The sequence below is a fragment of the Mandrillus leucophaeus genome, unplaced genomic scaffold, assembly GCF_000951045.1.
Source record: "Mandrillus leucophaeus isolate KB7577 unplaced genomic scaffold, Mleu.le_1.0 Scaffold226, whole genome shotgun sequence".
NCBI lineage: Eukaryota > Metazoa > Chordata > Mammalia > Primates > Cercopithecidae > Mandrillus > Mandrillus leucophaeus.
This window is the reverse complement of record NW_012102321.1, coordinates 1,064,010-1,078,793: the sequence shown is the minus strand read 5'-3', so window position 1 is coordinate 1,078,793 and position 14,784 is coordinate 1,064,010. Positions and strand designations below refer to the sequence as shown.

Here is a 14,784-nt window from a genome sequence, read left to right as displayed (position 1 = left end):
GGAGGGTGTATGTGTCCAGGAATTTATCCATTTCTTCTAGATTTTCTAGTTTATTTGTGCAGAGGTGTTTATAGTATTCTCTGATGGTAGTTTGTATTTCTGTGGGATCAGTGGTGATATCCCCTTTATCATTTTTGTGTCTATTTGATTCTTCTGTCTTTTCTTCTGTATTAGTCCAGCTAGCAGTCTATCTATTTTGTTAATCTTTTTAAAAAACCAGCTCCTGGATTCAATGATTTTTTTTTTTTTTGGAGATGGAGTCTCATTCTATCACCCATGCTGGAGTGTAGTGGTGTGACCTTGGCTCACTGCAACCTCTGCCTCCTGGGTTCAAGCGATTCTCCTGCCTCCTGCTCCCAAGTAGCTGGAACTACAGGTGCCCACCACCACGCCAGCTATTTTTTTTCTTTTGTATTTTTAGTAGAGATGGGGTTTTGTCATGTTGGCCAGGCTGCTCTCAAACTCCTGACCTCAGGTGATCTGCCCACCTCGGCATTCCAAGGTGCTGGGATTACAGGGGTGAACCACTGCGCCTGGCCAGATTCACTGATTTTTTTGAAGGGTTTTTCATGTCTCTAACTCCTTCAGTTCTGCTCTGATGTTAGTTATTTCATGTCCTCTAGCTTTTGAATTTATTTGTTCTTGCTTCTCTAGTTCTTTTAATTGTGATTTAGGGTGTTGATTTTAGATCTTTCCTGATTTCTATTGTGGGCATTTAGTGCTATAAATTTCCCTCTAAACACTGCTTCAGCTGTGTCCCAGAAATTCTGGTACGTTGTGTCTTTGTTCTTATTGTTTAAAGAACTTATTTATTTCTGCCTTAATGTCATTATTTACCCAGCAGTCATTCAGGAACAGGTTGTTCGGTTTCTACGTAGTTGTGTGGTTTTGTGTGATTTTCTTAATCCTGAGTTCTAATTTGATTGATTGCACTGTGGTCTGAGTGACTGTTACTTATGATTTCCGTTCCTTTGTATTTGCTGAGGAGTGTTTTACTTCCAATTTTGTGGTCAATTTTAGAATAAGTGTGATGTGGTGCTGAGAAGAATGTATATTCTGTTGATTTGGGGTGGAGAGTTCTGTAGATGTCTACTGGGTCAGCTTGGTCCAGAGGGGAGTTCAAGTCCTGCATATCATTGTTAATTTTCTGTCTCATTGATCTTAATATTGACAGTGGGGGTGTTAAAATTTCCATTATTGTGTGGGAGTCTAAGTCTCTTTGTAGGTCTCTAAAAACTTGCTTTGTAAATCTGGGTGCTCCTGTTTTGGGTGCATATGTATTTAGGATAGTTAGCTCTTCTTGTTGCACTGATCCCTTTACCATTATGTAATGCCCTTATCTTTTGTGATCTTTGTTGGTTTAGCCTGTTTTATCAGAGACTAGGATTGCAACCCCAGTTTTCTTTTTTCTTTTTTGAGACGGAGTCTCGCTCTGTCACCCGGGCTGGAGTGTGGTGGCCGGATCTCAGCTCACTGCAAGCTCTGCCTCCCGGGTTTACGCCATTCTCCTGCCTCAGCCTCCCGAGTAGCTGGGACTACAGGCGCCCGCCACCTCGCCCGGCTAGTTTTTTTTTGTATTTTTTAGTAGAGACGGGGTTTCACCTTGTTAGCCAGGATGGTCTCGATCTCCTGACCTCGTGATCCGCCCGTCTCGGCCTCCCAAAGTGCTGGGATTACAGGCTTGAGCCACCGCGCCCGGCCGCAACCCCAGTTTTCTTTTCTTCTTCTTCTTTTTTTTGTTGCTTTCCATTTGCTTGGTAGATATTCCTCCATCCCTTTATTTTGAGCCTATGTGTGTCTTTGAATGTGAGATTGTTCTCCTGAACAAAGCACACCAATGGGTCTTGACTCTTTATCCAATTTGTCAGTCTGTGTCTTTTAATTGGGGCATTTAGCCCATTTACATTTAAGGTTAATTTTGTTCTATGTGAATTTGATCCTGCCATATGATGCTAGCTGGTTATTTTGTCCATTAGTTGATGCATTATCTTCATAGTGTTGATGGTCTTTACAATTTGGTATGTTTTTGCAGTGGCTGGTACTGGTTTTTCCTTTCCATATTTAGTGCTTCCTTCAAGAGCTCTTGTAAGGCAGGCCTGGTGGTGACAAAATCTCTCAGCATTTGCTTGTCTGTAAAGGATTTTATTTCTCCTTTGCTTATGAAGCTTAGTTTGGCTGGATATGAAATTCTGGTTGAAAATTATTTCTTTAAGGACGTTAAAAATTGGCCCCCACTCTCTTCTAGCTTGTAGGGTTTCTACAGAGAGATCCTAGTCTGATGGGCTTCCCTTTGTGGGTAACTTGACCTTTATCTCTAGCTGCCCTTAACATTTTTTCCTTCATTTCAACATTGGTGAATCTGAAAATTATGTGTCCTGTGGTTGCTCTTTGCGGGGTTCCACAGAGGAATAGTATCTCTGTGGTGTTCTCTGTATTTCCTGAATTTGAATATTTGCCTGTCTTGCTAGGCTGGGGAAGTTCTCTTGGATAATATCCTGAAGTGTGTTTTCCAACTTGGTTCCACTCTCCCCGTCACTTTCAGGTACATCAGTCAAACACAAGTTTGGTCTTTTCACAGTCCCATATTTCTTCGAGGCTTTGTTTGTTCCTTTTCATTCTTTGTTCTCTAATCTTGTCTTCTGGTTTTATTTCATTAAGTTGATCTTCAATCTCTGATATTCTTTCTTCCACCTGATCAATTTGGCTATTGATACTTGTGTATGCTTCACAAAGTTCTTGTGCTGTGTTTTTCAGCTCCATCAGGTCACTTTTATTCTTTTCTAAACTAGTTATTCTACTTGGCAGTTTCTGTAACCTTTTGTCAAGGTTCTTGGCTTCCTCGCACTGTGTTAGAACATGCTTCTTTAGCTCAGAGGAGTTTGTTATTACCCACCTTCTGAAGCCTCCTTCTTTCAATTCGACAAACTCATTCTCCACCCAGTTTTGTTCTCTTGCTGGCAAGGAGTTGTGATCCTTTGGAGAAGAGGCGTTCTGGTTTTTGGAATTTTCAGCCTTTTTGCGCTGGTTTTTCCTCATCTTCGTGGATTTATCTATCTTTGTTCTATGACGCTGGTGACCTTTGGATGGGATTTTTGCGTGGGTGTCCTTTTTCTTGATGTTGACGCTATTGCTTTCTGTTTGTTAGTTTTCCTTCTAACAGTCAGGCCCCTCTTCTGCAGGTCTGCTGGAGTTTGCTGGAGGTCTATTCCAGAACTTGTTTGCCTGGCTATCACCAGCGGAGCCTTCAGAACAGCAAAGATTGCTGTCTGCTCCTTCCTCTGGAAGCTTCATCCCAGAGGCACACCTGCCAGATGCCAGCCAGAGCTCTCCTGTATGAGGTATCTGTCACCCCTCCACAGAGGTGTCTGCCAGTCAGGTGGCATAGGTATCAGGGACCCACTTGAGGAGGCAGTCTGTCCCTTAGTAGAGTTCATGCACTGTGCTGGGAGATCCACTGTTCCCTTCAGAGCTGCCAGGCTGGAATGTTTAAGTCTGCTGAAGCTGCGCCCACAGCTGCCCCTTCCTCCAGGTGCTCTGTCCCAGGGAGATGGGAGTTTTATCTATAAGCCTCTGACTAGGGCTGCTGCCTTTCTTTCAGAGATGCCCTGCCCAGAGAGGAGGAATCTAGAGAGGTGGTATGGCTACAGCAGCTTTGCTGCACTGTGGTGGGTTCCACAACTAGTTTGAATTTCCTGGAGGCTTTGTTTACACTGTGAGGGGAAAACCACCTACTCAAGCCTCAGTAATGGTGGATACCCCTCCCTGCACCAAGCTCAAGCATCCCAGCTCGACTTCAGACTGCTGTGCTGGCAGTGAGAATTTCAAGCCAGTGAATCTTAGCTTGTTGGGCCCCATGCGGGTGGGTTCTGCTGAGACAGATTACTCAGTTCCCTGGCTTCAGCCCCCTTTCCAGGGGAGTGAACAGTTCTGTCTCACTGGCATTCCACACACCACTGGGGTAAAACAAAACAAAACAAAACAAACAAACAAAAGAAACCTCCTGCAGCTAGCTTGGTGTCTGCCCAAGCGACTGCCCAGTTTTGTGCTTGAAACTCAGGGCCCTGGTGGTGTAGGCACCCGAGGGAATCTCCCAGTCTGTAGGTTGCGAAGATCAAGGGAAAATTGTAGCATCTGGGCTGGATAGCACTGTCCCTCATGGCAGAGTCCTTCACAGCTTCCCTCGGCTGAGTGAGGGGAATTCCTAGACCCCTTGTGCTTCCCGAGTGAGGTGATGCCCCACCCTGCTTCTGCTCACCCTTCGTGGGCTGCACCCACTATCTAACCAGTCCCAGTGAGATGAACTGGGTACCTCAGTTGAAAATGCAGAAATCACCCGCCTGCTGCACTGGTCTCATTGGGAGCTGCAGATCAGAGCTTTTCCTATTTGGCCATCTTGCCAGCTCCCCTACGTCAGAGTCTTAATCTTGCTTGTATTAAGCTCATTCTGATGAGTTTTTTATGGGGGAGAATGGGCATAAAGAGGGAGAATATTGTGTAATAAATAATGAATCTATTTCAGATAACAACTTCTGAAGACTGCTTTGAAAGAATTATTATCCGTGGTGATATTTAACCAAATATCATAGTACTGTCATTTTTTCATCATCCTGAGAAGAAAAGAGAAGCAGAAGATACATTCTAATTTGAAGGGTCAATGATTTCCTTAAATTTCATGAAAATACCAAGTTACTATATAAAACTGAACATATTTGGTACTCTAAAAATTGAACTATCTGGGAAGAGTCAACTTCAAACACCGGCTGTCAGTTATTCCGTGAAGACTAAAAGAAATACCGGTATTTTCCTTATGTCTTTTGAAAGAATGTGGAGGAGAAGCAAAAAACACTTCTAGAGAAGTACTTGAATCACTACTGAAAAAGGAAATAGAATGAAGCAAATCACTACTGAAAAAGGAAATTGAATGAAGCTCCCATTAAGGTCACTCACTTAAAATTTTGCTTTTACCAAAGAAGCATCTCAACCACTGGGTGGTGGAGGGGAAAGTGATTAGAAACCTAGATAACTGAAGAAATTAAGAAGCAACTAAACAGGCTATACAGATGAATGGAGCAGACTGCAGGGCAATATTATTATTAATTGAATATTTACTGTATAGTAGGCATAGTACTTAAGTACTTGATGCCATAATCTCATCTAATTCTTACACTAAAGCTGAGAGACAGGTATTGTTAGTCTCATTATACAAATAAAGAAAATGAGATATACATAGGTCAAGTAACTTGAACAAGGCTGTCTAGGAAAGACTGACTAAAAAGTCCAATATCCTAACCCAAATGTCATACTGTCTCTACATTGCTCTCTGTAAGACTGAAAATACTTTGCTGGATTTTCCCCATCATAGTAACTTCTCTCATAAAAGCACTAAAGGGAGTCTGCTTTTAGATCCAATTCTTAGTTTTCAATCTGTCTGTATGCAACTTCAAAGATCAAGTGACTCATTCCAATCACCAAATGAGTTTCATTTTGTTGCATACTCATGGACTCTAATCTAACCCATTATCTGTGATCTAAAAACAAAACAAAACAGAACAAAACCTTGCCCTTGATCACAAGAAAGATCTTTATTGAATAAAAACAACTCAAAGTTAATGCTCATGCTACCTTAGAAGACTGTTTGACAGTATCCATTAAAGCTGAATGTATGTACATCCTAACCCAACAATTCTGCTCCTCAGTGTGTACTCACAGAAGTGCATAGGTACGTTAACCAAAAGACAAGTTCAAGAAAGTTCACAGGATTCACATGGAGCACTATTCATAATGGCCTTCTGGAAACTAGAAACAACTCAAATAACCATCAACAATAGAATGGGAGAATGGAAAACCAAACTATGCCTAAATGCAATGATATGGTTGAATCTTACAAACATAATGATGAGTGAAAAAAGTTAGACAGAAAATAGTTCGTATTGTACGATTCCATATACATAAAGTTCCAGAACAAGCAAAGCTAAACTATGGCATTAAAAGTCAGGAAAGTGATTACTCTTCAGAGTGTAGTTACTGGAAAAGTGCAGTGAAGGGAAAGAGGGTTTCTGAAATGCAGATAATGTTCCTTTTTGTTCTTTTTTAAATCTGGGTGCTGGTTACTTTATTATGTCCATTTTTTGAAAAATCATTAAGTTCTACATTAATTTTTGCACATTTTCTTTTATCTGTTGTTATACTTCAATAAAAAGTTATTTTAAAGACTGCAATGTTTTATTCTTGGTAGGTTAATAGCATAATATTTACACTATAAATGTAATACTATTAGACTTTTATCTTGCTAACCAGATAAAGGCAGATAATAAGATATAGGTTTGTTTTTTTAAAAAGGATTTTTATTTCAGTTACTGACTAAAAGACAATCAAAAGAGATTTCACTCATCTTAATATAAGAAAATGTTTTTAAACTCTAGTTTCAAATCCCATTCCCATCCATCATTCTGGAATTAACTAACCCATGTTATTGTAGTTCAGGTTTAAGCAAATATTTTAAATAAAACTATTAATAATTAGCAGTTGTTCACTCAGGCTGCATTGTCAAGGTCTATAAAATTCTTCTCTTTTCTGCTAAATTAGCTTTATTGCTTAACCTCAGAATGGATGAAGAAAACTTTAAAATAATATAGCTTAGGAAAGCATGTCATGATATGTCTTCTAAGCATAAAGTTTCAAACTCAACGTCTTTCTTTTTCGCTTTGCAATAGGATCTTTGAGTAAACATGTTGCATGTGTTAAAAATCAGAATGTAAAACTCTGAAAAGTCAACACTTTTCTACCTGAGAGTTTCCTGTCCTTCCATTTATAACTAAACATTGAGTCGTAACCTCAAAATTTAAATTGTTTTCTTAAAAACAGAGAATATGACAAAAACAAATACCTATGGATTATCTATTTAAGACTGTGTTACCAATTCTTAGAGTATGTCATCACATATGAAATAATAGCTTTTGATATAAATATTTTATTAACTACAAGAAGGAAAGGGGCAAAAAGAAAACACAGACATGCAGGAAATAAAAGTTTATTTAAAAATTTCCTTTGTAAAATAATTCTTGACAAAGATGAGTTAGTGGAAAGAATAAATATCCTGAGGCACACTACAATATTGTTTCCAATAGGTTATTCTGAAAAGCAATTTTACTGTTAAAGGATGTTACCATTTACTTCCCTGAATATCATGATGCTATGATTACAACCTATGTTTTGAAAAGTTTTCCAACTTCCTTAAACAGCTGTAGAGTACAGGTTTAAGGGGAGAAAAAGTAGTAACTATGATGTTCTTATTAATATTAATGAACATTATGACCTTTCAAACACTGATTTTAAGTCACAGTTGACAAGCGAAGGGAAGGCTAATAAATTTACTTATCTTTTCTGTAGCATAAACTGCTAGTTTTCTTAACTGACATTAGAAATTCATGTATCTTCAAGATAAAATTTGAATCTAGGTTCCAGAAAACCCATGGACAATGTTCCAATGCCATGGGTGCCACCATTCAGGCAGACAACTTTAGAAAGTCACCATCCCAGTGAACTGAAGGGCAGAGATACCACTCTATGAAAAGTGGTTGAGAAGTCACATTTAGTTGGTTATGATTAAGCACATTAATTTTATTCCCTTTTCTATAATGAACACTATAGCACCAATCTAGTATGAAATTAATCTCTTTCTGCAAAAATTGTGAAGCAATAATAAATATTTGCAAGCTCATACGATATATAATTCAAAAACTGCTAAAATGTCATATCCCCACTTTCCTATTTTTATGAAATACCATGAAATACTAAACTCAGCTCAGTACCTAAAAAGTCTATGAATATTTATCAAAACTTTTAGCATTAGCTTATTTTAATATTCTAGAACTCAAAGATGTGAATTTGGTTTATACTTTCAAAGAGCATTGCCCTATAAAAATAGCGGAGTTGGAACTGTTCACTATACCAATTTTGATAATCAGGTAGAGTTTTTGGTACAAATGACCAAATATGCTTTGTGAATATTGTGATCACACCATGTTGACTTTGAATAAAGTTTCAGCTCCAAGTTCCGAATTCTTCCTTTAAGATACATTTAGAAATGCATTTTACAAATTTGTAAGTAAAACAAGTCGGAGAATTAACATATTATAGATCAGATCCTCTAGCTGTTATGTATTCAGGATTTGGAAACCTATTCTGCGAGCGCGGCAAGTCACTGAACCCTTCTTTATCAAAGTACAGTACAAATGATTAAAACTCTTACATGCTTACAAACGCCCTGTGACCTTCAGGTATTATGCAAGTACTAACTAAAGCCATTGAAGAGCAAAAGACCAGCCTTGCCTGCATATATAACTGTTACTGTTTTAGTAGGCTGAGAAGTAACATTTTTATGCTTTATATAGCTTATACATTGCATCTTTTAAAATCTTATGTTTAAATTTAAACTTCTAATTCCTAGTGTGAATAAAATCATTAGACTTTCCCTTTAAGAAAGAGGAATCTGGCAGGACTCAGTGGCTCATGCCTGTAACCTCAGCACTTTGGGAGGCTGAGTTTGAGACCAGCCTGGCCAGCGTGGTGAAACCCCATTTCTACTAAAAACACAAAAAATTAGCTGGGCATAGTAGTGTGTGCCTGTAGTCCCAGCTACCCGGGAGGCTGAGGCAGGAGAATTGCTTGAACCGGCAGGTGGAGGTTGCAGTGAGTCGAGATTGTGCCACTGCACTCCAGCCTAGGTGACAGAGTGAGACTCCATCTCAAAAAAAGAAAAGAGAAAAGAAAAGACCAGACCAGACCAGAAGAGAAAAGAAAAAAGAAAAAGAAAAAGAAAGAGGAATCTTTAAACAACTCAATAACAACAGAAAAATCAACTAGCCCCATTAAAAAGCGGGCAAAAGACATAAACAGACGTTTTTCAAAAGAAGATATACAAATGGCCAATAAGCATATGAAAAAATGTTCAACATCACTAATTATCAAATAAATGCAAATTAAAACCATAACATGATATTATCTTATGACAGTCAGAATGGCTATTATTAAAAAGTCAAAAAATAACAGATGTTAGTGAGGATGTAGAGAAAAGGGTCCACACTGCTGGTGGGAATGTAAATTAGTACAACCTCTATGAAAAACAGTATGGAGATTTCTCAAAGAATTAAAAATACAACTACCATTTGATCCAGTAATCCCACTATTGGGTATCTATCTGAAGGAAAAGAAATCATTGTATAAAAAAAGATACGTGCACTTGTATGCTTATCACAGCACTATTTACAATAGCAAAGATACGAAATCAGCGTAAGTGTCCATCAGTGGATGATTAGATAAAGAAAACATAGTATATACATACAATGTAGTATTATTCAGCCATAAAAAAAGAGTAAAATCTGTCAGACGTGGTGGCTCAAGCCTGTAATCCCAGCACTTTGGGAGGCCGAGGCGGGCGGATCACGGGGTCAGGAGATCGAGATCGAGACCATCCTGGCTAACATCATGAAACCCCGACTCTACTAAAAAAATACAAAAAAATTAGCTGGGTATGGTGGTGGGTGCCTGTAGTCCCAGCTACTTGGGAAGCTGAGGCAGGAGAATGGCGTGAACCTGGGAGGCAGAGCTTGCAGTGAGCTGAGATCGCACCATTGCACTCCAGCCGGGGCAACAGAGCAAGACTCCATTTCAAAAAAAAAAAAAAGAGTAAAATCATGTCATTAGCAGCAACGTGGATGGAACTGGAGGCCATTATCTTAAGTAAAACAACTCAGAAAGTCAAATACTGCCAAATAATGTGGATACATGGACACAGAATTTGTAATAGACATTGGAAACTCACAAGGGACAGTGAGAAGGGGATAGGGGATAACAAATTAGTCAACAGGTACAATGTGCATTATTCAGGTGATGGTTACACTAAAAGCCCAGACTTAACCACTACACAACATATCCATGTAGCAAAACATCACTTGTACCCCTTAAATTTATACAAAAAAAAATTTTTTTAAAGGAAAGATGCTTACCTTAAGAAGCATAGTAGGTACAAAACTGTCTAGAGTATATATTAAGCTTATAATCACGTACATAAGCTTATATTTTTGATTAGTCCTGCTTTTTAAGATAGCTGTATTTTATATACATTTATACTGTCATTGAAAATATACACTTCTTATCTGGCAAATTCCCCATTACTGCTAAGATTGTCAAACATTTTGATGAGCAATATAAGCTGTATACATGCATAATACTGTTTATTTCTTTAAAAGAGTAAAGTAAATAAAGATAGCCACCTAAGGAACTAAATGCAATAAAATACACAAATATAAACACCTAAGAAATTTTACAAACTAATTTTTGAAATATCCTACTGTATAAAAATATAATTATGTGACATAATAGCTTTAGTTTATCATTTGTCTCATCATTTGGCAGCAGTCCCAAACAGGATAAACAGAAAGATATCTGATGAATTGAGAAATTAGTTATTATAAAAATCTTATTTATATTCACTCTTGGAGTATAATTCATTAATATTAAAAAACACCCAATTCCAAATTCATTTATTTAACCTTAAAGGCACTGTATACTGGTAAAACATTATTACACAGATATAGAATAATTATGAATTTCATTATGCAAATTTAATCGCCCATTTTACTTTGCAGGAATTATATATGCCTTAATATTTTCATTCCTCAGAAATAATAAAAATACAATTAAAATAGTTTTTACTGAAAATTCAAATACAACTTTTTGGTCAGTGAGTATTTATGGCTTAATGTCACAGGCAAAAACAAAAGGAAGAAAATTGTAACGATTTTTAGTAGAAGCTACTTTCTATTTTGGCTTAGTGAAAGATGGGAGTCACTCTACCTCACAAAGCAGTAAGTCAATGATGTGGAACACCATGCAGAGTGGGAACTTGGCAGTAAAAAGAGTGAGAAACCACTGGGATGCATACATATGAGCTTCCAGGTTCAGATCACAAAAATGGCTATGCAGGTCCGGTAGCTGTTCCTAAAAGTCAAAGTGGAAAATTTAGGAAGAGCAGCAATGAGAAGCTTGCAGCAGAACAATGAAGTTCCTGCCACAACTACAGCTTTCTGTGATCGCTGTAACTGTATTCTAGTATTGGTTGTCTTTTATATAACTGCGCAGAAGTGAAGACAGCAGATGAGAATTAGGGATATGACAGATAATTGAGGGAAATAAAAAGAGATTTAAGAAAGACTATCTCTTGCTCACTTGACTGTTCTTGTTTCTTGCAAAACGCTCATTCTACAAGAGCATCTATAGTCTAATGAGTATCTTGACTCCAGGGTCAAGTCATAGCATCCCCATTCAGGGTTAATTTTTTTTTTTTTTTTTTTTTTTTTGAGATAGAGTCTTGCTCTGTCATCCAGGTTGGAGTACAGTGGCATGATCCTGGTTCACTGCAACCTCTGCCTCCCAGGTTCAAGTCATTGTCCTGCCTCAGACTTCTGAGTAGCTGAGATTACAGGCATCCTCCACCAAGCCTCGTTATTTTTTGTATTTTTTACTACATATAGGGTTTCACCATATTAGCCTGGCTGGTCTTGAACTCCTGACCTCAAGTGATCTGCCCGCTTTGGCCTCCCAAAGTGCTGGGATTACAGGTGTGAGCCCCTGTGCCTGGACCAGGGTTCAATTCTTAACTAGCTAGAAAAGAAATGTATCTTCTCTTTGGAAATCATCTAATGCCAACATTATCTGAGGTCTATGATGTTTCAGTATATTTCTTGAACACTTAGAAATTTCCAAAGTATGACAAACTATTTAGAAATCTGTCTTCAACATATTAAAAATGGCAAAGCAAAGAAAGTATGCAAGGGTATAATATATAAAATTGGATATCTCCTAAAAATGCCTTTATGGTAACTTTATTTTTCCCCAATTTAAACAAGCAAATGGTTTTCAAAAGCATGAACAGCAAGGTACAAAGTATTAGCATAGTTATTACCATAACTGAAAGACAAAGGCAAAGTCATGTAATAGCCCACCTCCATTTTGTTTTCATAAATAGACCACAAAAAGAAGAATAAAAAAACAAAATAAACCATTTATTGAACTACATGCTCTCTTTGAAAAATAGCCAAATGTGCCCATTAAGTACTTCAAATGGAATGTCCAAATGCTCATTCAGTTAACTGAAAAAAAAAGTGCTAATAGAAAAATGTGGTTGAGATTCTTCATAGTACCACAAATTTGTTCTTTATTAGGTATATTTACTTGATTCTCAAAGCCCTTAGGAATACCGACCTTTGAAAATATATGAACTTTTTTGTAAATAAAAGGCAAAAAGTGAATAATCCCAAATATTTACTTGGTAAAATTAAATCGTTAAAAAGGAGCTTATTGCTTTTAATATCCATACTTACCAGATTCTTCTACACAGTCTTTTTCCTCCTTAATGCCCATTTGTCATTGTACTTATGGCTCGTTTTACATCCCTCCCTCCTTTTATTTCTTTTCAATTTTAAAGTCTTCTACCCTCCTACATTCCCTTCTCCGAATAAATTTTTCTTTTAACTTCACTGCAAATTCATCTTCTACTGCCCTGTTCTTCTACTCTTTCAGTCTCCTATTTGCTTCATTTCCCTCTTTAGACACCTACAGATCCCCTGGCAGTTCATATCAATGAGTTCCTACCAGCATCTTCTGCTCTCACATTCTACTAACCTCCTTCCTCAACCATTTTACCCTTCCCCAAGATGGAATCAATCCATCCATGTACTTCCTTCACATTTCTCTTGGATTCCCAACACCCCTTTTAGACAAAGTCACATAAACATGCCACATAGACCCATTATATATTTAAGATTATCAACTTCGGGTGGAACTCCAAAGTTAGTTAAAAATTCCTTTTGTCAGCTCTCGTCAATCACTTTGCCTGTGGTCACAATCTTTTTTACTATGTAATATTTGGTATATATAAAAGGATGTATGTTTCTCACACACATTTGTAAATACGTATTATAAAGCACAACAACAACATTGAAATTAGGAATTATATTTAAAAAATTTTTAATATATCCCTACAGTATTTCAGATATGTTTTATTGTCTTATGAATATCTTTCCAGCTTTTCCAAGTGTTCTATGTAGACCCAAATAAGGAAGGAGTGCTAATTAGTATGGAGAAAGCTCTTAGGTATTTCAATTTTTACTCTGTAAATATCTTCATTCCTCTACAAACAATACTTGGCAATCTCTCAACGATTAAACTCATTAGATTCTCACTTCAAAGTATGTTTAATTTGAACATTTAAAATGCGAGATATTTTTTAAATAGTAAAATGGCTAAATAAACATATTATGATAGACCAATGTAGATGCTGGTCTGAAACTAAATCCATTTACATTTTCTATAATATTCCATTAAACTTCTATAATTCATTATTGCTTACCAACTCTATTAGGCTTTTTCCATGACTCAACAAATCCCTGAGTGATAAAAGTTCCTAATTTTTATTTACCTGCATTAGTCTCTCCAACTGGTAGAATTTGCAATGAAGATCTTCAAAGTTGTTTTTGTAGAGGTCTCTCAAACCATAGTCGTACATGATTTTCACCAAAACACAGAATGCTTGTTCCTCTGGCATCTATAGAAAAACATATACATATACAACATAAATAAGTGGCATTTTGCCAGAATGTCAGAGAAGTTCCCTCATGTTATTAGTCCTCTGCATAAGTAGCTGAAGTCCTGGAGCGAATGAAGTCCTTCAGAGCCAGTCTTTGGCAGAATGACATGACCTCCTTACTTGAGATGAATTATCCTCTTTTGTTAATTTTAATCACGTTGTCATTCATTCATTAGGCCATCTTTAAAAATAGGCAATACACCTATGATTAAAAAAACCAAAGCACACTTTGGCAGGCCAAGGCAGGTGGATCACTTAAACCCAGAAGCTCCAAACCAGCCTGACTAACATGGCAAAACCCTGTCTTTACAAAAAATAAAAAAATCAGCCAGGTGTGGCAACATGAGCGTGTAGTCCCAGCTACTTGGGAGAATGAGGTGGGATGATCACTTGAGCCTGGGAGGCGGAGGTTGCAGTGAGTGAAATCATGTCACTGCATTACAGCATGGGCGACAGAGTGGGACCCTGTCTCAAAAAAAAAAAAGAAATCAAAACAATGTAAAAGGATCTAAAGGTAAAAGTCTCACTCCTCCCTATCATTATACATACACTAATCCCTGGTACCTACATCCCTCAACCTCTTTTGCATAACCTCATATCTACTCTTAATAATTTCTCCTGTATTCTGCCACTGATTATCTATGCAAATGAAATCATTACTTTTCTAATTTTATTTTGTCCCGTCCTACATAAAAGATAATATTCTATATACATTGTTATACATCTTGATATTTTTAACAATATAAGTTGGAAATCTTTCTATCTCAGTATACAATGCGTTGTCTCTTTTCTTAAAAGCAATTACACAGTATTCCATTATATAGAATATATAGTACTATAGTTCATTTAACCAGTTTCCTATTGATACTTGAGATGTTCCTAATTTTTTAATCATAAAAAGCTTCAATAAACTTTGTATATGCATCATTTTGTACATACGCAAAAATGGGATGGGGTAGAGCACATTCCCAAAAAGGGGAATGCTGGGTGAAAAAATAAATGCATTTTAAATTTTGGTAAAGAGTGTGAGGCTCTCTTCCCTGAGTTTTCTTGATGCTGCTACTTTCTGTAAAATACAGTTTTAGGGAAATGGTCAGTAAACTCTAACATATTAGTTTTCTAAGAGGTATTTTTAT

General features: G+C 37.2%; 1 protein-coding gene across 2 annotated transcripts in view; it reads right to left on the bottom strand.

The window, feature by feature from the left end:
- RABGAP1L (RAB GTPase activating protein 1-like) overlaps positions 1 to 14,784 on the bottom strand; it is an 828,259-nt gene that overhangs the window by 295,819 nt on the left and 517,656 nt on the right. For both annotated transcript variants that reach the window (XM_011981419.1, XM_011981418.1), the window contains exons 16-17: positions 13,481 to 13,606; positions 10,858 to 11,001 (exon numbers count right to left, since the gene is read on the bottom strand). In XM_011981419.1, coding sequence (XP_011836809.1) covers positions 10,858 to 11,001; positions 13,481 to 13,606 — 270 coding nt within the window. The remainder of the gene's footprint in view (positions 1 to 10,857; positions 11,002 to 13,480; positions 13,607 to 14,784) is intronic.